Source organism: Felis catus, chromosome X (genome assembly GCF_018350175.1).
Source record: "Felis catus isolate Fca126 chromosome X, F.catus_Fca126_mat1.0, whole genome shotgun sequence".
NCBI lineage: Eukaryota > Metazoa > Chordata > Mammalia > Carnivora > Felidae > Felis > Felis catus.
This window is the reverse complement of record NC_058386.1, coordinates 1,635,711-1,660,751: the sequence shown is the minus strand read 5'-3', so window position 1 is coordinate 1,660,751 and position 25,041 is coordinate 1,635,711. Positions and strand designations below refer to the sequence as shown.

Here is a 25,041-nt window from a genome sequence, read left to right as displayed (position 1 = left end):
CCCAGACGAGGCCACTCTGGCCCCATCTAGAGCTCCGAGCCCCAGTGGAAGGGAGGTCCGTGCCAAACAGATTTTCAGGCAAAGAGCAGGTGCGCACCAAATATAATCAACGACACCCCGAAAACGTGGGAGTCGGGCCAGTTCAAAGGGCACAGGCCGATCATTATTCTTGGTGAACAAATGCCCCAGTGATTTAGGGACACCCAGAATTTGGGGGCTGTGCTGAGAATTGCACGTCCTTCGGCTCCGTGTTGGAAGGTCACTGGGCGATGACCAACCTCCCTCGCTGGCTGGCTGGCTTTGCACCGCATCTGCCCAGGACGGGGCCTTTACTCCAGACTCCGTGCGCAACTACCTGTCGGTGCACACACACAGACACCTAGTCCCCGCCTGTGACCCTCCCCTGAGCCCAGCATCTGCAAGGAACCACGGAGGACGCAGCTTAAACCATAGAAATGTATTCTTTCAAAGCTCTGCAGGCCGGAAGCCCCCCAGCAAGGCGCGGGCAGGGGCGGGGGCGGTAGGGCAAACTAGGCCCACTCCCAAGCTAGCGGGGAACGTTCATTCCCAATTCCTATCTCCCCCAAATGCAGAACTGAGCTGGAAGGATAACACGAGAACTAAGTAGCCCCGCTCACATTCTCCACACCCCCCCAAACTTGGACACGGAGTAGGAGTCTGCGTCCAGGACCCTGGCATTCACATCCTGCTTGCCTGCCTGCACGCCGTCAGTCCCCAGACCTTTCCAGAACTCGCTGGCAAGCGGGGGTCGCTGGCCGAGGCCTGCCGGAGGCTCCCCGTGCCCAGGCCCAGCCAGGAGGAATCATCCCCTCCCCTCCTGCACCCCAGTCTCCGGGGAGTGCCCGCCCGGAGGCGGCCGGACCCCGGAAAACCTGTTTCCGAGATCAATTCCCGGAGGCCCCCGGGCGCCTGCGGATCAAGCCGGTTGGGGCGGGGCGCGGCCCTGCTCCCCGGAGGGCTCAGCTGCCGGGGCGGGTCCCCGCAGGGGCAGGCTGGGGACAAGGTCCTGCGCGCCCGGCCCGCGCGCGGCCATGGGACCCGGGGCTCGGAGGGGACGCGCCGCGCCCGCTGCCAGGTGCGCGGGGCCCGGGGACTCGGCCACTTGGGACGGAGATGGGGGCGCTGGGGGAGGGGGTGCACCTGGGCGAGCGCGAGTCCGGGGCCGGGCGAGCGCGAGTCCGGGGCCGGACGGGCGGGCCGGGCGGGGGTGCTTCTCCAAAACGCAGCTGGAGGCCCCTCCCGCCGGCTATCGGCTGCTGGACCCGAGAGCCAGCCTTATTGGGGGGTGGGGGGGGAGGCCACAGGACGCGGGGAGGGGAGGGGAGGGGAGGGAGGCGCCTCGAGAGGCAAGGGAACACCCGGAGGGTCCTCACAGACCACGCCCCCACTGCCTGGGACACCCCCCTGGGCCCCGAGTACCCCCCTTCCCCCCCAAAGCCCTCCCCTACCCCCGGAGCGCGGCCTTGTCCCCAAACGGCAGAGACGGGTCCCACCCCCCCCCTTGGGTCTCTTATCCCCCCAACAGCCGGGCGGCGTCCCCACGGAGCACAGCCCCCTGGCCCACCAGGCCACGACCCATCCCCCACCCTGTTCCGTCCCCGCCCCCCGCCCCAGCACGGCGGCACCCTCCCCCCTCGGACACACGTCCGGTCCAAACCCCAGGCCCCGCCCCCCTCAGGGCGCGGCTTCCTCCCTCCTGCTCGGTCCCGCCCCGTCCCCAGCCCGCGCGCACCCGTGTCCCCACCCCCAACGCGACACAGGCCCAGTCCTCCCGGGTCCCCAGCGCGCGCGCAGGCGTCTGTCCCCACCCCCCAACGTGACACAGGCCCAGTCCTCCCGGGTCGCCATCCCACGCACTACCGTGTGTCCCCCCCCCCCCCACCAAGCTGCCCTCTAAGACGCGCCGGGCCCGCCCCTCCCGTGCTCCGCCTGCGCCCGGTCGCGCTACCTCTGTCCCCTTGTTCCCTCCCTGGACAGCGGGCTCACCGGGGCGCAATGGAGGGACCAGACAGCCCTGGGGGCCCAGCCGGGGACCCCGGCGCACGCTCCAGCTGCCAGCCAGGAGCCAGGAATGGGGGTCAGGGCGCCCCCGGCCCCCAGGCGCCCCCCTCGGTTCTGGGGCGGGCAGGGCCCGGGATCCGCGTCGGGGACGCTCCAGGTCCCTTCCACGCGGGGTCAGCGGTGCGTCCCGGCCTCCCCGGCGCCATGTGCTTCAAGTCCGTGTTGTAACTACTAGGTCCCATCATCTCCCTGTCGCGCCTGGGGCGGTTTTAGTCCCACATTCTGCCTTTTGAAATGTAAGTTGCCCCGGCTGCCTAGACCCTCTCCCTCCTGCGGGGTCGCTTGTGGGACGCCTGGCGCACCCGGGCCCACTTGGCACCCTGAAAGGCTGGAAGGCGAGGCCCTGAACGCAAGTCCTTTAGAAAGAACCTCACAGAAGTGGCCTCATTACCAAGGGGTCGGCAGGACGGGCCTGGGTTAATTCACGGGAACAAACCTCACTCGGGCAGACCCTAGCTTTCCCAACCAGACCCCAGCGAGTTCAAGCGTTCTGGGGGTGGGTGTTACAAAGCAAGGCATCGGGAGGAAAGGAACCCAGGACCCGGGTGCAGGCCCTTGGGGTGAATCCTAATTTGGTGGAGATGCTCGAGCCCCCCCAGCAGCGTGCTTTGAAGTGTCACTCCCCCAACCTTCCCAGTCCCAACCCCTAATTTTCCCCTTTTGTTTCTGTCTCCAGGGACTCTTGGTGGGCTCTACTCAGTCTCAGTTTGCTTCTGAGGACTTCGGGGTTCCAAGCAGCAAACGCCTCTAAACCCAATATTCTACTGATCATGGCAGATGATCTTGGCATTGGGGATCTTGGTTGCTATGGAAACAATACCCTGAGGTACCCAGTCCAGCTGTTGTGTCTGCCTGTGTGGTGGGGGGTGTATTTGGCCAAATGATGCATTTAACATCTGCCTATAGTGGTGATTCCTTAGAGCATCAGATCTGAACACTGAAAAATTGCTTTTACACAGGGAAGCAGGATCTCAAACTTTTCAAACAACACGGCACTCGGGTGAGTGGGTGTATTCCTGTCCTAGGGCTGCCTCCTTCCTAAAGGAGGAACTTTAGACAACAGGACTGTATTCTCTCTCCATCCGGGAGACCAGGACTGCTGAGATCCAGGCAGGACAGGGCTGTGGAGACCCAGGCAAGGCAGGACCGCTGAGATCCAGGCAGGGCAGGGCTGCTGAGATCCAGGAGGGGCAGGATCGCTGACATCCAGGAGGGACAGGGCCCCTGAGATGGAGGCAGGGCAGGACCACTGAGATCCAGGAGGGGCAGGGCTGCTGAGATCCAGGAGGGGCAGGACCACTGAGATCCAGGAGGGGCAGGACCACTGAGATCCAGGCAGGACTGCTGAGATCCAGGCAGGGCAGGACCACCGAGATCCAGGAGGGGCAGGACCACTGAGACCCAGGAAGGGCAGGACCACAGAGATCCAGGCAGGACAGGGCCCCTGAGACCCAGGCAGGGCAGGGCTGCTGAGATCCAGGCAGGGCAGGACCACTGAGATCCAGGAGGGGCAGGGCCACTGAGACCCAGGCAGTGCAGGGCTGCTGAGATCCAGGCAGGGCAGGGCCACTGAGATCCAGGCAGGACAAAACTGCTGAGATCCAGGAGGGGCAGGACCACTGAGATCCAGGGGGGCAGGATCACACTCTCTCTTGAGGCTGCAGGGGAGGGTCCTTCCTGCCTCTTCCAGCTTCTGGGGCTCCAGGCATCCCTGGGCTCGTGGCTGCCTCCCTCCCGTCTCTGCCTCCACCTTCACGCGGCTTCTCTGTGTCTGTCTCTCTTCTGACTCTTACAAGGACACCTGTCATTGGATTCAGGGCCCACCCTCATACAGGATGAGCTCATCTCAGATCCTTAACTAGTTACATCTCTCAAGTCCCCACTCTGGGGTAAGTTCCTATTTACAAATAAATACTGGGCATTAGGACTGGGCCTATCTGCCCCAGGGCTGTGGTTCATCCACCGCAGGGAGCTTAGTGCGTATTCAGGGTGTGTGTGCTCCCAGGGGCACGTTTGCCTGCTTGGCTCCGTGAAGGACAAAAGGGAAGAAAGCATCTCACTCCTTCTGTGAGTATTTCCTTTAGGACGACCGCCCCCTGCAGATTCACACACGTCCGCCTTGCAGTAGGTGCCCACCTTAGGGCTGACCTACACAGACCGGGGCCACCCTCTTTCCCAGCGGCCTGTCCAGCACCAGGAGAAACCCCTGTGTCCACGCTTCTTCTTTCCCACACGGAGCCCGCGCAGGGCGGACGATTCAGCCACCGAACGTGGACAATTCATTGGCTTCCGGATCTTCAGAGATGGGCATCCATTGACACAAACCAGTTTAGGACAATTTCATGCCCCCAGGGAACCCTTTGCTTTCTCTTAACCATCGCCCCCCTCTCCTGTGATGGACTGAATCCTGGCCCCCCGGAATTCATGCGATGCATCCCTAACCCCTCGGGACCTTCTGTAGCCTTCGGGTTTGGGGCTCAGAAAACCGCCATGAAGAAATTGGTCGGTTCAGTCCATTAAGCATCCGACTCTTGATTGCGGCTCAGGTGGTCATCTCACAGTTGGTGAGTTCGAGTCTTGCGTTGGACTCCTCCATTGCTTACGCACTCTCTCTCTCTCAAAATGAATAAACTTAAATATATATTTAAAAAAAAAGAAAGGAATTAACAAAAGTACCCAGACCCTGGGATTGCCTGGCCATTCCCACCCCTAGGGACAGCACCTTTGATTTTTAGCCCACAAAGATGTTCTCTTGCAGACGTGGGGGCCGTGCCCCTCCAGGTCCGTCTGTACGAAATGTGGGCTCGAACTCACGGACTGTGAGATCATGACCTGAGCTGACATCAAGAATTGGGCGCTGAACCGATGGAGGCATCCCGGCTCCTAGAAGCCCCTAGAAGACTTAACTTTTGCGTAAGAACCACACGATTTAGAGAAACTGTCACTGGGTTCATGGCGACGTGGTTCCATTCCTTCACTTCATCGTTCAGTGATTTGCGACGAAATCCCTCCAACCCATCTGGCACATAGGCCATTCTCCCTCCGGTAGTAAATCAGCCCCATATCATTCTTTCCAGCCGCCTCGGCGTTCGGTGCGCATGTCTAAATACGCTAGAAGATGCTCGCGTTCTAAATCAGGGGTCAGCTACACAGCACTCTGGTACCTTGTGTGGGCCACACCGGATCTGTGTTTCACACCCTCCCTTCTTCCCTTTTCATTTTTTCTAACTCGTGACACATCTTAAAAAGTTCTTAGTGGGGCGCCTGGGTGGCGCAGTCGGTTAAGCGTCCGACTTCAGCCAGGTCACAATCTCGCGGTCCGTGAGTTCGAGCCCCGCGTTGGGCTCTGGGCCGATGGCTCGGAGCCTGGAGCCTGTTTGCGATTCTGTGTCTCCCTCTCTCTCTGCCCCTCCCCCGTTCATGCTCTGTCTCTCTCTGTCCCCAAAAAAAAAAAAAAAAGTTCTTAGCTCCACGGGGACCCCTAAAAACAGAGGTAGGGCCAGATTTGGCCATAGTGTGCTGAACTTTGTTCTAAACCATGAAACTCCGAAGTATCTCTGATGGACGGAGCAGACCTTGAGGACCCCGTAGAGAGGTGCGTCCAGACTCACTTCTGCCTGTTGGAAACACCGGTTCTCCCTCGCTGCGTACAGGACACTCAGTGGTGGCAATGCAATATCCCAGATGCTTGGCCTTGTGAGAAAGGGACGTTGAGAACCCACGAGGTGTGTAATGAGTGTGTAGGCACTGAGGGGGCACAGGAGGTCAGGACAGAAGAGGGAGTCCCAGGACTGGCTCTGTGACCCCAACCCGGCTTCAGAATGCCTAGTTAAAAGAAAAAGGATGTATAAAAAATGAAAGGCATTTGAGAGTAATACTGTAAGACTGTATTTGGCAATCAACTTATATATATATATATATATATATATATATATATATATATATATTTGGCAATATATATGTGTGTGTGTGCGCACACACACACACACACACATATAAGCATTTTTCCTGTTTTAAGGTTATCTTTTAACAAGTGAAAGAATGAGATTCTGCAGGAAAAGATTTCCATGCTGAGGTTGAAACCTGTAGTGTTCTACATTCTGTTCCACAACATAAAGACATGTGTAAGAGATAAATACTTGATAGAAAAGAGATAGACAAATGATTGATGGATGGAAGGAAGGTTGGGTGGATGGATGGATGGATGGATGGAAAATTGGTGGATGGATGGATGGAGAGACTGAATAGCTGGCTGGCTGGCTGGCTGGATGTGATGGATGGATGGATGGATGGATGGATGGACAGATGGATGGCTGGATGGATGGAGGGATGGATGGGTGGATGGGCGGACAGATGGATGGCTGGATGGATGGAGGGATGGATGGGTGGGTGGATACATGGATGGATGGATGGAAGGAAAGGTGGATGGAGGGAGGGAGAGATGTTATGGGATTCTGGAGTGATGGTGGGGTCCGGAGCCAATGGCTAACAAAGAATTCTTGAGACATCTTTGGTGCAAAAATGTGATTTTATGAAAGCACAGGACAGGACCCACAGAAAGAGCTGTACTGGGGTTGTGAAGAGTGACTGGTTCTATACTATGGAGTTGGGGGAGGTAAAAGCAGAAAGGAGGCCTCCAGAAGGACTTTGATATGCTAAAGAGGACTCCTAAGATAGCTGAGACCTTGCTATTGTCAAGTTAAGGTGGTTTCTCCTCTAGTAAGGCGTTAACATTAGGAGGTAGGGGTTTCCTGGAGAAATGTTCTACTCTGTACTTACCTCAAGTATCTGTCAATGGGCTGTAGGTTATAAGGAAATTTCATTATATCTACCATTTCCTTCTTGCCTTCCTTCCCTACATCATGATGGAGGGGAGGGTGATATTGGGGCTCCAGGAAACAGTCTATAGGGTTCTGGAGATGAGGCTATTGATAGGGTTGCCTTTTTCTTGTAATGTACTAAGACATTTTTAAACTGATCAAGACTCCTGTCTTGCATGACTGTGATCTCGATCAGTTAACCATTTGTTTTCTTTCCTTTACTTTGTTTTTGAGCATCAAGGGGTGCCTGAGGAACGTCACACATGTCCCACCCGGGCAGGGAGCTGTGTGCCGAGTTTCAGTTCACCTTATGCTCCCTCATCAGGTGGATAGAAGGATGGATGGATGGATGGATGGATGGATGGAAAATTGGTGGATGGATGGATAGATGGATGGAAAGATGGATGAAGGATGGATAGATAAATGATTCATAAATTTGTAGATAATAGATACATAGTTGGACTTTGGGATATCAAACTGGAGAGAACTTTTTGTCAACTGTGAAAAATAGGTCAACGCTAACAAAATTATATTTAATTGGTAGAATCCTATAAGCCCCTTGCAAATCATGTTCATCGCTGAGCCAAAAAAAAAAAAAAAAAAAAAGAAAAGTAAATTTCTATAATTGGGTTATTGAAAACAACCAGCATGAGTACAGAATGGGTGCTTTTTAACAACAAAAGTTATATCTCAGTTGGTTGCAATTAAAATATGAGTCAAAAGCAGCCAGAACTATCTTGAATGACATTGACACAGCTGTTCTTTGGAAACAGAGGCTGGGCAGGGCCCCAGCAGTTGCCCTGAGGAGCAGGTGTCTGAGCTTCCCCTGTGGTTTCTGGGCAGGCAGGGAGGGCCTGGAAGTCACAGCTGACGGAGTTCAGGTATCAACTTACACACAAGAGGGTGAGGGGCACTCCCTGCCTTCGAACAGGAACAAAGCAATCAGGAAAAAGGCTGCCACGGTCACAAAGTGGATGGGTGGTTGTAAACTGTCTTGACCGGCGCGACAAACACCGAGGTCAGGGTCCTGAGGGTAGGGGAATGCAAGAAAAAAAGAGAGAAGAGAAAGTTTGGGAACAGGAGGGTCCCCTGGGCTGATGGCCCAAGTGACGGCTTTATTGTTGCTGTACACAATCTTTTATAATATAAGACTCTTATGGGTCAGGCCATTCTAAGAATAAACAGGTTTCACATAATCGCTGCCAACCAAAACATTTAGTTCTGTGTTTCTTGTGCATTTTCTAGACGGGTCACAACAAGACCTTGTTGATAAGATTGCTAGCAAAACACAATTCCCATGTTTGTTTCTATCTGACTCGGGGTAGAAAAAGGGAGGTAGCATTACTGCCAACACCTGCAGACCACAGGCTTCAGGAATTAACTCTCCAGCCTTGACAAGGCTTTCGTATGCCCTTCGTATGCCCTTCGTATGCCCTTCGTATGCCCTTCGTATGCCCTTGAAAGTGGGGGAATGGGAGGGGGAACCACCGGGTTGGCTTGAGTCAACGGGGAACATTGCTCGGCCCGGTCTCAGCCTGGCACGGGGGCCCGGCCCCCCCACAGTAAACAATCAGAAAATCCGTGATTCATACAAGATGTGACCCCCGATATCTAAGATGCTTGAGTCACAATGCCCAGTACGGCACACTCTGGATTTTTTTTTTTAAGTCAAACAGATTTGGCATTAAGCCATCCTTTGGCACTTTCTAGCTCCATGACCAAGGGTGAGGGGTTCAATCTGCAAACGTTGCTTGTCTCCTCGCAAACGGGGAGATGGCTCCACTGGCCGAGAAATCGCCAGGGCTAAAGATAACACAGGGTGTCCCAAAATGCAGCTTTTCGCTGTAATGACCCCCAAAATTACTACACCAGCTCAGAAGTTTACACCTTAACAACGAACATCTTTTGAAAACGATCCTCCTGCCCGTTACCTTTATGCTTCACTGGCTTTGAGGGTTTTGACGAATACATTTAATTTTTCGTGTTTTTTTTTTTTTTCAGACAACATGTACCATGTTCAATAAAAGGGACCGAAACAAAAGCAAAAGTAAAACTAAAAATGTGTTCTTCAAAAGGTGAAACACCATTCGAGTTAGAAAGAAAGGTACTTAGTTAGTGCAGCATTCAGAGAATGGTCTCGGTGGTGGTCTTGATTCATCTCACGTTCTTGAAGCTGAAAACCCACACTAGGACTTTGGGACGCCCACCAACTCACAGAGGTCCTTCAGTTGACCTCTTGTTCCTTCACAGCTCATCTTGTTTCTATCCTCTGTCCATACAACCTATGGACACGGACCCTCTGAGACACCTGGAACCCCCCACTAGCAAGCAGTCACTGTCACAGGGCTTGGGGTGTGCCTTATGTACAAGAAAATAGCGCCCATTAGTGCCATGATTCAGCCCGGGGCTGCCCATTCCCCCTCAACAAAGCCACAGTCGCTTCAGCCTGCTCCTCCTGTAGCATTGGGTGAACAGGGAACTTTAGAGGCTCTTCACCCCCGTAGATAATGGTTGTGGACCACACTCGACTCCCAGAATCCTCCACCAATACTCTTAATTTCAGCTAGGAAGCCCTCCACCCATGCCTCCAACATTGTCCAAAGGTCCCTTTCACCTTGAGGTCATTGGCTTTGGACCACTTGCCCATAAGGAAGTTTTAGGTATTGGCTTTTGCAGATTCCATTCCAGCCAATAGCCTTGGTCTTCATGTCCTCCTCTCTCTCTCTAATCCACTTGCTCTCTGCTATTTATAACCCATCCGCACAAAAACTTGGTGGTCTAGGCAAGAAAGGGGCACTTTGTCCCCATTCGATTGGGAAGAGCATTTCCTGTATGTGGAACAAAGCATGCTCACAGAGCAGCAATGGGTATCAGGGGAAGCTTGCTCCTGACCCCCAAGACCCTCTGGTGACACAGTGGGCTCAGATGTTGAATATACAGGCAGTGGGTTGGGCTCCAGCTGAGGACCCCAGGACAAGGGCCCCCCATCTTTTATAGCAAGCAGTACTCAATGCATGTGCTCATGCTGGTTGTTTTGGGGGTGGGTCCATCTGCCTCTGCAAGACACCATATGCAACTACTTCTAAAACCTATAGAAATGCACTCTGCCAGTACCTTCCAGTGCATGGATCCCCATAAGCTGAATGCATGTCCCTGTCCTGACAGTGATTGTCTGTGTGGTTTGCTCAGGACACCCAATATCGACCGGCTTGCAGAGGAAGGCGTGAGGCTCACCCAGCACTTGGCGGCCGCCCCCCTGTGCACCCCAAGCAGATCTTCCTTCCTCACGGGGAGGCACTCCTTCAGATCAGGTCGGTGTTGTTGGGACAATCGAGAAAGGGGCCGCCACTCATTTCTCATCTTCAATGTTACTAGCGATGCTTGAGATCCAGGGGAAACGGTGCAAATATAATCTGCAGAGGCATCACCTTGTAATTACATGAAGAATACTGTGGTTTATATAGTCATGCAATGATTGGGTCGACTGGGAATTCAAAGGCTGAAACTCTCTAAGGGTAGTTGACTATGTTTGACATTGTGTTTAGTTGTCTAAATATTTTAGTCAATCTTGATGTGCAGTCATGATTTCAGACAGGCTCTGGGTGAGTGTATAGGGGGCTGAATGAGGGTCCCCAAAGATCCCACATCGTAATTCCCAGAAGTGACGAATGTTCCTTTATATGGCAAAGGGGACTTTGGAGATAGGATTAAATCAAGGATCTTGAGATGGGAAAGTTATCTTAGATTATCCAGGTGCCCAGTGTCATGACAAAGGTCCTTATAAGGGGGAAGCAAGAGGGTCAGGGTCAGGGTCAGAAAAGGACAAGGAAGAGGTTGGTGTGATGAACTTCAAGGATGTAGGAAGGGGCCGTGATTTGATTCTCAGTGTCTGCTTAAGCTAAATGCGTGTGTACCCTGTGACCCAGCAGTTCCTGTGTCTGTGCCCAATATGGACACACAGGCATGTTCCACAAAAGATGGAGCAGCACTGTTTGTAAGATGCAAACACGGAGACAGTTCACCAGCAGAAGAGTGGGTTAATAATCTGGTATATTCACGTATTGGAATATTGTTGTATTGGGCTGTTTGAGATGCCACATGGAACGCCACAGGTGTGGCAGCCTAAACAAAAGAGATGAGTTTTCTCACCAGTCCTGGAGGCTGGGAGTCCAAAAAGCAGGTGGGGCTGAGGCTGGTTCCTCCTGAGGCCTCTCTTCTCAGCGTGCAGACACCATGTTCTCCCTGTGTCCTTACGTGGTCGTCCCTCTGTGCGTGTCTGTGTTCTCATCTTCTTTTATTAAAAGGACACCAGTCCTATGGGATCAGGGCCCACTCTACTGACTTCATTTTACCTCTTTAAGACCTTATCTTGGGGCGCCTGGGTGGCGCAGTCGGTTAAGCGTCCGACTTCAGCCAGGTCACGATCTCGCGGTCCGTGAGTTCGAGCCCCGCGTCGGGCTCTGGGCTGATGGCTCAGAGCCTGGAGCCTGTTTCCAATTCTGTGTCTCCCTCTCTCTCTGCCCCTCCCCCGTTCATGCTCTGTCTCTCTCTGTCCCAAAAAAAAAAAAAAATGTTTAAAAGAAAAAAAAAAGACCTTATCTTCAAACATAGTCACATTCTGTGCGGTTAGGGGTCAGCTAGAGGCTAGTAACACCCACTTTCCCCACCAAATTGTGACAACCAAAAATACCTTCAGGCATTGCCAAGTATTCTCTGGGGGGCAGAATTGTCTTTGGTTGGGAAACACTGACATCGATCATGGAAAGATGATTGATAGATAGATAGATAGATAGATAGATAGACAGACATGATGTATGGATGGGTGGATGGATGGATGGATGGATGGATTGATAGAATATATGTTGGGTGATGGATAGATAGATAGATATGATGGATGGATAGATAGATAGATAGATAGACAGATAGATATGATGGATAGATATATAGAAAGATAGAAACATAGATATGATGGATAGATAGATGATAGATAGATAGATAGATAGATAGATAGATATAGACAGATATGATGGATAGGTAGAAAGATAGAAACATAGATATGATGGATAGATAGATAGATAGATAGATAGATAGATAGATATGATGTATGGATGGGTGGATGGATGGATGGATGGATGGATGGATGGATTGATAGAATATATGTTGGGTGATGGATAGATAGATAGATAGATATGATGGATGGATGGATAGATAGATAGATAGACAGATAGATATGATGGATAGATACATAGAAAGATAGAAACATAGATATGATGGATAGATAGATGATAGATAGATAGATATAGACAGATATGATGGATAGATAGATAGATAGATAGATATGATGTATGGATGGGTGGATGGATGGATGGATGGATGGATGGATGGATTGATAGAATATATGTTGGGTGATGGATAGATAGATAGATAGATATGATGGATGGATGGATAGATAGATAGATAGACAGATAGATATGATGGATAGATACATAGAAAGATAGAAACATAGATATGATGGATAGATAGATGATAGATAGATAGATATAGACAGATATGATGGATAGATAGATAGATAGATAGATATGATGTATGGATGGGTGGATGTATGGATGGATGGATGGATGCATGGATTGATAGAATATATGTTGGGTGATGGATAGATAGATATGATGGATGGATAGATAGATAGATAGATAGATAGATAGATAGATATGATGGATAGATATATAGAAAGATGGAAACATAGGTATGATGGATAGATAGATGATAGATAGATAGATAGATAGATATGATGGATGGATGGATAGAGAGAGAGAGAGAGAGATATGATGGAGGATGGATAGATAGATAGAGTGAAATAGGGATGGTTGGATAGATAGATAAGATGGATAGGATAGGTAGATAGGCAAGATAGATAGATAGATATGATGGATGGATGGATGATAGATAGATAGATAGATAGATGATGGATGGATAGATAGATAGATAGATATGATGGATAGATGGATATGATGAATGGACAGATGATAGATAGATAGATAGATAGATAGATAGATAGATATGATGGATGGATGGATGGAGAGATATGATGGATGGATGATAGATAATAGATAGATAGATAGATAGATCAATAGATAAGTGTGATGGATAGATAGATAGATAGAAATAGAGATGGATGGGTAGATAGATAAGATGGATAGATAGATATGATAGATAGGTAGATAGGTAAGATAGATAGATAGGATGGATAGATGGATGATAGATAATAGATACATACATAGATAGATGATGGATGGATAGATAGATAGATAGATAGATAAGTATGTGGGTAAATAGATATGATGAATGGACAGATGATAGATAGATGATAGATAGATAGATAGATAGATAGATAGATATGATGGATGGATGAATGGATGGATAGATAGACAGATAGATAGTAGATTAATAGATTGATAGATGGAGAGTAAGGTAGATACATGATACAGACAGACGGACAGATGGACAGATGGATGGATGAGTAGATAGATGGATTGACAGATGACAGAAACAGATAGATGAATGGATGGATGGAAGGATGGGTGAATAGATGATAGATAGATAGATAGATAGATAGATAGACAGATAGATATGATGGATGGATAAGTGATGGATAAGATGGATAGTGGGGGAGTCCTGGGCACCGTAGGGTATTTTCCACCCACCAGATGCCAGTATCACCCCTCCCACAATTGTGACACCCAGGCCAAGCCCAGGCACGGCGATGAGTCCACCGGTGTGGGCCAGGCTCCTCCCCAGGTGAGAAGCCCTGCTGTAGTCAAGGGAGAGTGAGCACTTGCTGTCTGCTCTGTTCCACAGGCATGGAAGCCCATGATGGGTACCGCGCCCTCCAGTGGAACGGGGGATCGGGTGGACTCCCCGAGAATGAAACCACGTTTGCAAGAATCCTGCAGCAACAAGGTTATGCAACCGGCCTCATAGGTACTCATATCGCCAGTGAACAGGAAGACCAACCATCAAGAGAACCTGTTTCCCTACAAGGCGGAAAAAAAAAGTCGTGTGTCAGAACCAAAATCAGGGGCTGGACCCTTCTGATCTCTCTTGGGTTTGTCACAGTGTTGGAACTTCTGTTATTGACAGGCAGTTTTTCACTCAGTCTCTTGGGAGGTGGCCCTCTTTCCTCCATCCCCAGGTTCTATATTTGGGGCTGTTCTCATAGGCACCTGCTTCCCGGCACCCATGACTTTTCTGGTCTCCATGTAGCAATCTGGGAGCAACACAGACATTCAGAACATAGCATATCACATCTTTGGGGACATTTTCAAGGACTCGTTGCACATCCACACTATCACCTTTCTCTTTTCACTCCCAAGAAGTGGAACAAAGCTTCTTAGCCACCCAAATTGACTAGAACTTTCCATTAGCAACTCACCACCATTGGGTCAGTGTCCCTGACCCCAGAACTGGAAAAGTAGATTTATTTTGCGTTGACTAGAATTGCAGACCTGTGTACCGGTTCCTTCTGTGCCTCTTCTTCTGGTGCACACGTGCCATCTATATTTAGAGAAGGCTGTTCTTGACAGCATGAGAGGTGGAGAACCTCCTGGACACTCTTCGTCTCCACCACCCTCACCCTGTTCAAACTTTTTTGCTGCCTTAAATGAAAGCAGGCGAATAAAGGAAGATACCCGGGCTTGGAGTTAGAACCAATTCCTATAGGTTCTGAAGACACTTTGTGAGTCGCGGGAGGGAGCGACAGGGCAAGGACCCGGTGTACCCTGTGCACTTGGAAATTATGGCAAATAGTACTTTGGAGCCTTTTCTATCCTGTTTTGTTGCTAAATTTAAGGTGGTTGAAGGTCTGGAGTAAATGAAATAGAAAGTGCCCATAGACAGGCACTTGGGTGGCTCAGTCGGCTAAGCGTCTGACTTCAGCTTAGGTCATGATCTCGCGGTTCGTGAGTTTGAGCCCCACGTCGGGCTCTGTGCTGACAGCTCAGAGCCTGGAGCCTACTTTGGATCGTCTCCCTCTCTCTCTGCCCCTTCCCCGCTCATGCTCTGTTTCCCTCTGTCTCTCAAAATGAATAAATGTTAAACATTTTTTTTTAAGTGCCCATAGAGAACCCAACTCTTGCATATCCTGCTGGAATTTGATATACGGGCTTACTCACGTTCCATCTCAATGATATTGTTGTCAAAAGTTCCCGCCTTTGGGAAAAAATCTATTATAAGCATTTCTTGCTTACTAGTTGGTGGAGTGAGACGGTTACTTCTACTCGGTCTTGAGATTTTGCAAGAACCAACTCCTGTTATCAAGCGGCTGTCTTTTAAGTAAGAAATAGCAGTAAATGATGTTATGTGAGTTATTTAATAGGATAGTCTAGGGTGACAAACTTATAATTCCAAACAGTCCAGAAAATCTTAAACCTTTAATCTCTTGATAACCGTCATGAGTATTTGTAATGTTCATTACTGTTTGCAAAGTGTAACGCACCCATTTAAAAATACCCCAATATCGAATGAATTCATTTCATCCCTTTCTATTTTGAATTTCTATTGTGTTCCTTTCTTTAAAAAAAATTTTTTTTTAATGTTTATTTTTGAGAAAGAGAGACAGACAGAGACAGAGCACGAGTAGGGGAGGGTCAGAGAGAGAGGGAGACATAGAATCCGAAGCTGGTTCCAGGCTCCGAGCTGTCAGCACAGAGCCCAACGTGGGGCTCAAACCCATGAACCATGAGATCGTGACCTGAGCCAAAGTCGGACACTTAACCGACTGAGCCACCCAGGCGCTCCTATTATGTTGCTTTTCTCGTTCAAGTTTTGCTGGTTGCATACCATCTTTTTTCATCAGAACATCCAAATTATTGAGAAGGTGATTCGTATCAGACAGAGCACCTTATTTGTATGTTCTTCTCTAACGCCCTACTGTCATTTTCAGGGAAATGGCACCAGGGCGTAAATTGTGAATCCCGCACTGACCACTGCCACCACCCACTGAACCACGGATTTGACTATTTCTATGGCATGCCTTTCACGCTTGTGAATGACTGTGACCCAGGCAGGCCCCCGGAAGTGGACGCCAGCACAAGAGCGAGGTTGTGGTTTTACACCCAGGTGGCGGCATTGGGAGTGCTGACCGTTGCTCTTGGCAAGATTTGCGGGTTAATCTCCGTGCCCTGGAAAGCGGTCCTGGGTGCGGCCAGCCTCGTCTTCCTCTTTTTTGTCTCCTGGTATGCCAGCTTCGGGTTTGTGCGTCGTTGGAACTGTATCCTGATGAGAAACCATGACGTCACAGAGCAGCCCATGGTTTTGGAAAGAACCGCGCGTCTCATGCTACAGGAGGCAGTTTCCTATATTGAAAGGTAATAAAACCATCACCTTTGATTTTATTGTTTTAAGTTTATTTATTTATTTTGAGAGAGGGAGGGAGAGAAAGAGAGAATACCAAGCAGGGTCCACACTGTCAGCCCAGAGTCTGACATGGGGCTCGAACCCATGAACCATGAGATCATGACCCGAGCTGAAATCAAGAGTCAGACGCTTAACCGACTGAGCCACCCAGGGGCGCCAAAAACACCACATTTGAAAGAGGAGGTGACTTCTCAGAGCACCTGAGTCTCTTTATCATCTTTGGGATTTCCTCAACCAGCCTCAATGGGGAGATGGTTTTCAGGGGCTCAGGTGGATCGAATAATGTCAAAGTAGGTTCCATCGTGTCTGAAGGGTGTTTCTCTGCTTTCAGAAATAAGCACGGGCCATTCCTCCTCTTTGTGTCCTTGCTACACGTGCACATCCCCCTGGTCACCACAAAACAGTTTCTCGGGAAAAGCCAGCACGGCTTATATGGCGACAATGTTGAGGAGATGGATTGGCTGGTAGGTAAGTCAACGCACACCCGAGCCTCATTCACTCTTGGAGTCACTGCTCAAGTTTGGAAAACACATGGGCCATCTCACTGTTAACTAGGTTGCAATAAAGAATAACGGGGCACCTGGGTGGCTCAGTCAGTTAAGAGTCTGACTTCATCTCAGGTCATGATCTCATGGTTTGTGAGTTCAAGCTCTGCGTTGGGCTCTGTGCTGATAGCTCGGAACCTGGAGCCCGCTTCGGATTCTGTGTCTCCCTCTCCCTCTGCCCCTCCCCCACTCACACTCTGTCTCTCTCCATCTCTAAAAAATGAATGAACATCAAAAAAGAATTTTTAAAAAGAATAATGAAAAAGGCAAAGAATAGAGAGCAACGTCCCCATATCATTCACGTGCTCCTTCAGCACTTCTGATTCCTCGGTCTGCTTCTGCACAAAATCATCCTTCCACGAAGTGCGTTATTTAAAGCCATCGTGAGACATTACCGAAAGTGAAGCAAGAACACTGTTGTTCAGGACAACAGACCAACACAGCTTTCCTCCTGTGGCCTCGAGAAAGTCCGGACAGTTCCAGTGAGATGGTACATTCTATTTGTTTTCACCTTGGAGTGTGGCTGATACACAGTGTATCACACTTAGTGTCAACTGTATAGAGATTCTCAGAAAGACGTAGACATCTAAATCCTTGCAGGATCTGAGGGATGTCCTGGGAGAAACATAGTGATGTGGTACACCAAGTTAAGAGGCAAACAACCCCAAAATGGGAGGGTGGATTACATAATGTTTTAAAACTCTGCATTTCCACTGTTACGCATGCCAACGTGCTCTAAAATCTTCATTTTCAGTGCTTTAGAGGTGTGTTCGGTCTCCATGGATAAAATGTGCACATGGCTTGTACGTGGCTCTGCACTCCCGAGCCTTGGGCTCCCTGTGTCAACACCCACAGATAGATGCTCACAGGTCTGGCTTCCTCGTGTCCCAACAGGGGACTCCCATCAAACCTTTTCTCACCACGTTGCCACCCCCATGCACTCATCATGGACACGTGTATGCGTGCCAACCATGCGTGTTCAGAACAGTCTATGACTTTGGGTGCTTATTATGGTCTCTGCATTGGTGATACCTTTGTAAGCAAGATTCTGAATCCTGTGGCATCAGAATAATCTCATAGGCATTGACCCTTTCTGACAACGTGCATTATGATGGTCTATGGTGACTGCAGAATCCACTTGGGGGACTTTCTAGCAAGAATGGGGAAATTGGGGTTGAATTCACTGATGATGGATTACTGGCTCTGTCCTGAAATGTTCCATTTTTCCTAAAGGTGAAATCCTTCAGGCCATTGAAGAAAACGGTCTGAAAAACACAACATTCGCGTATTTTACCTCTGATCATGGAGGACATTTGGAGGCAAGAGACGAACGTGGCCAGCTGGGGGGATGGAATGGAATATTCAGAGGTGAGACCAGTGGAGATCGGGGCTGAAAAGGCAGATCGTGGTCTACCAAATGACTCCCAGCAGTGGAGACTGGAGAACAGGCAGAGGGGGAAAGAGTGTGTACTTTCTTTCTTTCTTTCTTTCTTTCTTTCTTTCTTTCATTGTATTTTTATTTTTTTTTATTTTAGAGAGAGTGAGAGAAAGAGTGTGAGTAGGGGAGGGGCAGAGGGAGAGAGAATCCTAAGCAGGCTCCACACTCAGTGCACAGAGCCCAACACAGGGCTCAATCCCACAACCCTGGGATCATGACCTGAGCCAAAATCAAGATTCAGATGCTCAACCAACTGAGCCCCCCGGGCACCCCAAGAGTGTGTGCTTTCAAAGGGGGATTTCTTGAGTAGCAGCTATTCACCAAATTTTACCAGATGCCAAGAGACAGAAAAAAAGACACCCGACCTTCCCATGAAGAGTTTACATTTTAGTAGAAGTGCGAGATATACAAATAAATGATTAAGACAAAATAAATGTCATCCTAAATAAAAGACAGTACAGTAACTATAACCCTAATTATATGCATCCTTGTATTTGACTATATTATGCGATACTTAGCGCATCATAACTTTTATACTGCCCTTTTTTTAAAGTCTGACACAATCGCTCCACATGATTCATGGATTCCATATTTATGAATTCTCCTCTTTGCTAAACTTTATCTGTAGCCCCAAAATCAATACTTATGATGAATTTGTGGTCATCGAAAGAGCAATGAAAATACTGGTCACCTGACACGTACATTCCCAGTTAAGGTTGGATGAGGCAACTGTGTGCCTGTATTTCGTCTCTCAGACTATGAACACAGGTCTCTTTTGTGGCCACGTTTTTGCGGTTTTGTTTGCTTTTTGTTGGCGACTTTGCTGCTTCAAATGGCTCCCAACCATAGCGCTGAAGGCTGTGCCCTGTGTCCGAGGGCAAGAAGCCTGCGCTGTGCCTCACTGAGAAAATCAGTGTGTTAGATCCTCTTGGTCGAGACGTGCGTTCTAATGCTGTTGGCTGTGACATCAATGTCAATGAATCACAGTATCTACTCAGTAAGGTGTGTTTAAGCCAAACGCACAGAAATATACCAACTGACTGATGAAAATATAGAGACCAGAGTCTCCCTGGAACCGAGCCCTGTATTACTCGTGGGAGCTGGGGTTTCCTATTTGCTCATGGGGTGTTTTTGACGGCTCTGTAGAACACCACTCCGGGGGATAATGAAGGTTGACTGTATATGTTCCTATCCGTTGGAAGCGGATTTTTCTTCTAATCCACGTATACATGTCCAAGATGTAGTAGGTTCATTTACAGTAGATTATTACTGTTCCCGGTAGTATGTTCTACAAACCACCGAAACCTTGAATTCCGACTGTGGGACCCGGAACAGAATACCCGCGAACCCAGCATACAGAACCGAGAGCAGATACACAGGAGTGAAGGCGCTGATTTTCAGTCACTCGTCACACAGCGACAGAAAATGAAAGGAAGCACATTATAATCTGAACTGTGGCAAAGAAGCCTTTATTTAGTGAGATTCTGAACGCATCCTTCCCTTCTTAAAACTCTCCTTCTGTAACATAAGATTGCTTTAACTCCCCTATCCAGAGTTCCTAGGCAACATAAGCATGTTCCCTAATGCTCAGTAGTTGTGCGTGTTTCCCCAAAAGCCAAGCTGGGTCCCAACTCATTGCCAGGCACCCCAGAAATGAAAGAACCAGGCAAGGGGTAAAGGAACAGATGGATGGTGTGGTGAGCAGGTGGGAAAGGAGGAGAGGTGTGGGAGGGACGGTGGTCCCAGACCCAGTTCCCAGTCCTTCCGGAAGGAAAGAGGATGGAATAAGATAGGGGTCACCAGCCGTACATGGTGTGAAACTCCAGGGCCATTATGCCCCTGATGCCATGCATCACACACCTCGTTTTTTCTGGCGGTCACAAAGACACCCTGAATCACAAGGGGAGAGTGCACAGACTCCACGTGCCTGTGGGGGAGTGATGAGGTTCTGGAATTATTGCCACAACCATTTATGGGGAATGCAGCCTGCCGTGGAGTGCGTTGATGGGCATAGGTGTGTGCCCAGGTGTGTGTGTGGATGAGACCGTCTCCTGGACAACCCTAATGGCACTTCCTTATAGGTGGCAAAGGGATGGGGGGCTGGGAAGGCGGCATCCGCGTCCCGGGGATCTTCCGGTGGCCTGGGGTGCTGCCAGCCGGCCGAGTGATCCACGAGCCCACCAGTCTGATGGATGTCTTCCCCACCGTGGTCGAGCTGGGGGGCGGCCACGTGCCCCAGGACAGGTACACGTACAATGAGACCCTCTGTTCCCCAGTTCCTGATAGCTACCCTTGCACTATTTCACACGTGGGGGAGAAAAACAACCACAACATGAAGACATCTAAAAGGTTCTCACGTCCTCAAAGGTAGGGGTCAGCCTAACAACACAAAATAACCATACTCACGAAAACATGATTAAATACACTATTGGGTCCATTGACCGGTTTTGCCGAGTGGGTAGAATTTGATAACTGCAACAATCGGGAGATTAAAGCAGTAGAAGTCAGTCCGTTGGAAAACATCCCCCTATGATTTCCTGAAAAGGCAGTCTTGCCCATAGGCGGATGAGGCTGTGGCCTCGATATCTGCACATTACCAAAGGCTCACGCTAATACAGGGTAAAAACAAAAAAGTAAATCTTTTCACAATGATTTGATTTTAAGACGACAAAGAAATACTTCTGAATAAAAGAGGCAAAACCAATACAATATGTGCAGGTATGTGTCTGTGGGTTTATCAAGTAAGACCTTGATCTTAAGGAATTGGCTCAGGCAACTGTGGAGGCTGTTCAACTGAAATCCTCATGTCAGGCCAGCAGGCTGGAAATGCAGCCGGATTTTCCGTGTCATAGTCTTGAGGCGGAATTTCATCTTCTCTGGGAAACCTCAGGCTTTGCTCTTGGCAAAATTCTGAACGCATCCTTCCCTTCTTGAAACTCTCCTTCAACTGATTGGGTGAGGCCCACCCTCATTATCAAGGACGCTCTGCATTGCTCTGAGTCCACTGACCGTAGATGTTAACCGTATCTAAAAAAATGCTTTCATGGTAACCCTTAGGCTGGCGTCTCACCAAATCCCTGGGCGCCATAACCCAGCCAAGTAGACACAGAAGATGGAACCATCACAACTAGGGTACAATTAAAATAAAAGGGAAAATAACTCCATTTTTACATTCAGTTCAGATTAAGGACTTTTTTTGTTGTTAATATTTATTTTTGAGAGAGAGAGACAGAGACAGAGTGTGAGTGGGGGAGGGGCAGAAAGAGAGAGAGACAAAGAATCTGAAGCAGGCTCCAGGCTCTGAGCTGTCAGCACAGAGCCTGATGCAGGGCTCAAACTTGTGAACTGCAAGATCATGACCTGAGCCGAAGTCAGTCACTTAACTGGCTGAGCCACCCAGGTGCTCCCAGATTAAGGACTTTTTAAAAATATAAGTTGTTTGTAAGGAAGACACTTTAGGTCACGTGGCCGTTACTGGCTTCCCTACCCAGCTCCTATAGACATGTGACAACATGTCTTGGAATCTGTTATGATTTTAAATCATAACATAATATGTTATGTTACGATTCTGCTGCATTAAAACTCAAATCAGGGGCCTGGGCAGTCCAGCCAGAATTTAAGATGACTTTGTGTGGAAGAAGTGACCCCACGACTTAGTGACTTTGTGTCTAAGAACAGTATGCATCTCGCTCAGCAACCTGCCATCTGCACGATACTGGGGAGATGGCTCGTCTCCCTTGCCCTCAGCGGAGGCCCCCTCCAAGCTTGGCGTTTCATTTGCAGGTGCAACACAGCACGAACAACCTTGGTCTGATTCCTTCCTGTGTCTCTTCACTGAATCAGGGTGATCGATGGCCGTAGCCTGGTGCCCTTGTTGCAAGGGACTGCCGAGCACTCAGCACACGAATTCCTGTTTCATTACTGCGGGAAGTATCTGCACGCAGCACGCTGGCATGAGAAAGACAGTGAGTACACACCCTTCTCTTGTGGCAGGAGGGGGCTTGCATTAGTCAGGGTTCCCCTGAGAGACAGAACCAAGAGTGTGTGGGATGGATGGACAGACGGATGGACTGTGGATGGATGGATGGATGGATGGAAGGGTAGACAGGTGATAGACAGATGATGGGTAGATGGGCACATGACAGATAAGTGATGGATGGATGATAGGATACATTGATTAATAGCTAATGAGATAGATGGATGATAGGTAGATAGATGGATGGATGATAGAAATAGAAGATAAAGACAGATGTGGATGGATGGACGGATGGATGGGTGGAGGGTGGATGGAGGGTGGACAGATGGGTGGAAGGGTAGACAGGTGATAGACAGATGATGGATAGATGGATAGATGACAGATAAATGATGGATGGATGATAGAAATAGAAGATAAAGACAGATATGGATGGATGGTAGATGGATGGACAGATGGATGGATGGACAGATAGTTGAATGGGCAGATGGACAGACAGATGGATGGACAGATAGGTGGGTGGATATAGAGTAGATGGATGAATGGATGGACAGATGGATGGGTGGATGGAGGGTGGATGGGTGGGTGGATGGATGGAGAGATGAATGGATGGAGGGTGGATGGCTGGGTGGATGGATGGAGAGATGAATGGATGGATGGATGGATGGATGGATGATGGATGGTTCGGTGGATGGATGAACAGATGGATGGATGGATGGATGGATGGATGATGGACAGGTGGATGGATGGATAGATGGTGGACGGGTGGGTGGACGGATGGAAGGGTAGACAGGTGATAGACAGATGATGGATAGATGGATAGATGACAGATAAATGATGGATGGATGATAGAAATAGAAGATAAAGACAGATATGGATGGATGGTAGATGGATGGACAGACAGATGAGTGGATGGATGGAGAGATGGATGGATGGACAGATGGTGGATGGATGGATGGATAGACAGATGGATGGATGGATGGATGCACAGATGGATGAGTGGATGGACAGAGGGATGGATGGATGGGTGGACAGATGGATACATGGATGGGTGGATGGATGTATGGGTGGACAGACAGGTGCATGGGTGCAGATATGGATGGATGGATTTGTAGATAAATGATAGAGGATGGATGCTTGATTAGATGACAGATTGTGGACGGATGACAGGATAGATTAAGAGCTAATGACATAGATATGATAGGTAGTAGATGGATGGATGATAGAGATAGAAGATAAAGACAGATATGGATGGATGGATGGATGGATGGATGGATGGATGGATGGACAGATGGATGAGTGGATGGATGGATGGATGGATAGATGGATAGATGGAGGGTGGATGGATGGATGGGTGGATGGAAACAGGGAGAGATTTTAAAGAATTGTCTCATGCAGCCATGGGGAGCAGCAGGTCTGAAATCTTCAGGGGCGGCCAGCAGCCTGGAAAGCGTGCATGCTGCCATCTTGAGCCCAGAGGCTGGAAATTGAGGCAGAATTTCTGCTCTGGAGGCAGAATTCCTTCCTCTTTAGGGGCCCTTTGTCTGCTCGCTTATGTCCTTCAACTGATTGGGTGAGGCCCACCCACAATATGGAGGGTAGTGTACTAATGGAACTGTTCATCTCCTCTAAAAAAAGAACAACCCAAGAAAGTCCCCGCCGCACTGACACGTAGGCTAGTGTTTGACCACGTGTCTGGGTGCCATAGCCTGGCCGCGATGACACGTGAAATTCACCCTAGGTGCCGTGGTTAGTTGCGCCTCACCCCTGACTGTTCTGCCATTGTTCTCCATGCACACACGTGTGCACCCACACACATGCGCACACACACACACAAGGATGGCCCTCGTGAGTCACCCTGGCCTCTGGGTCCCCCGAACATCTGCAGCCGTGAGGGGTGTTGGGCATCTGGGGAGGCACAGGCTTCCGCTCACAGCGGCCGGCTTCCTCCTGCCCTGACCGCTTCCCTGTTTGCCTTTAGGCGGAAGACTCTGGAAGGTTCACTACATGACACCGCGATTCCACCCCAAGGGGGCGGGGGCCTGCCACGGCCAAGGCGTGTGCCCCTGCTCGGGGGACGGCGTGACCCAGCACAGCCCGCCTCTGCTCTTCGACCTGTCCAGGGACCCTTCGGAGACGCGGCCCCTGTCCCCTGGCTCGGAGCCACGGTACCACGCGGTGCTGGCGCGCGTGCACGAGGCGTTGGAACAGCACAGGAGGACCCTGAGTCCTGTGCCCCCCCAGTTTTCCCTGGGCAACATCGTCTGGAAGCCTTGGCTGCAGCCGTGCTGCGGAACTTTCCCCTTATGCGCGTGCACGCAGGACGGAGACCCCAGCGAGGCGTGACCTCACCCTCGGCCACGGTGCCCGTCATCCAACACAGGTTGGCGACGGGGTGCAGAGAAAGGAGCGCTCATGCACCGTTGCTGGGAATGCAGGCTGGTGCAGCCACCCTGGACAACAGGAAAGCGGTTCTTCAAAGAGTTAAAAGCATACATGCCCTACAGTCTAGTGATCGCGGTGTTGCATCCACACGACTCCTGAAACAGAATGCTACGGGCACCAGTGACAGTCACAACAAAGTCTATTACAATGAGAGGCAAGGCCGACCGACCGGGACCAACACTGTTGATAAGAGTGCGGCCCCGAACAGCCGGGGTACAGAGTTTTTAAAGCCGATCACATCGTTTTATCGTTATCTGGGAACAGAACAGAGAAACAGTTCCCAGATGAGTCAGAAACAGTTATCGAATGAGGTGATTATTTTAGACT

At 49.7% G+C, this 25,041-nt stretch overlaps 1 protein-coding gene across 4 annotated transcripts; it reads left to right on the top strand.

The window, feature by feature from the left end:
• The first annotated feature begins 919 nt into the window (after positions 1-919).
• ARSD (arylsulfatase D) lies at positions 920-25,041 on the top strand. Of its 4 annotated transcripts, none has more exons than XM_023249531.2 (10): positions 920-1,096; positions 2,759-2,908; positions 10,092-10,213; positions 13,758-13,880; positions 15,841-16,264; positions 16,645-16,781; positions 18,092-18,226; positions 20,378-20,540; positions 22,140-22,261; positions 24,251-25,041. In XM_023249531.2, the coding sequence occupies exons 1-10, from the start codon at positions 1,053-1,055 to the stop codon at positions 24,613-24,615; spliced, it is 1,785 nt and encodes a 594-aa protein (XP_023105299.2). In that variant the 5' UTR covers positions 920-1,052; the 3' UTR covers positions 24,616-25,041. The 4 variants fall into 4 exon arrangements, with proteins under 4 accessions (XP_023105299.2, XP_044906443.1, XP_044906442.1 ...); XM_045050507.1 differs by lacking the exon at positions 920-1,096 and adding an exon at positions 1,978-2,318; XM_045050508.1 differs by lacking the exon at positions 13,758-13,880.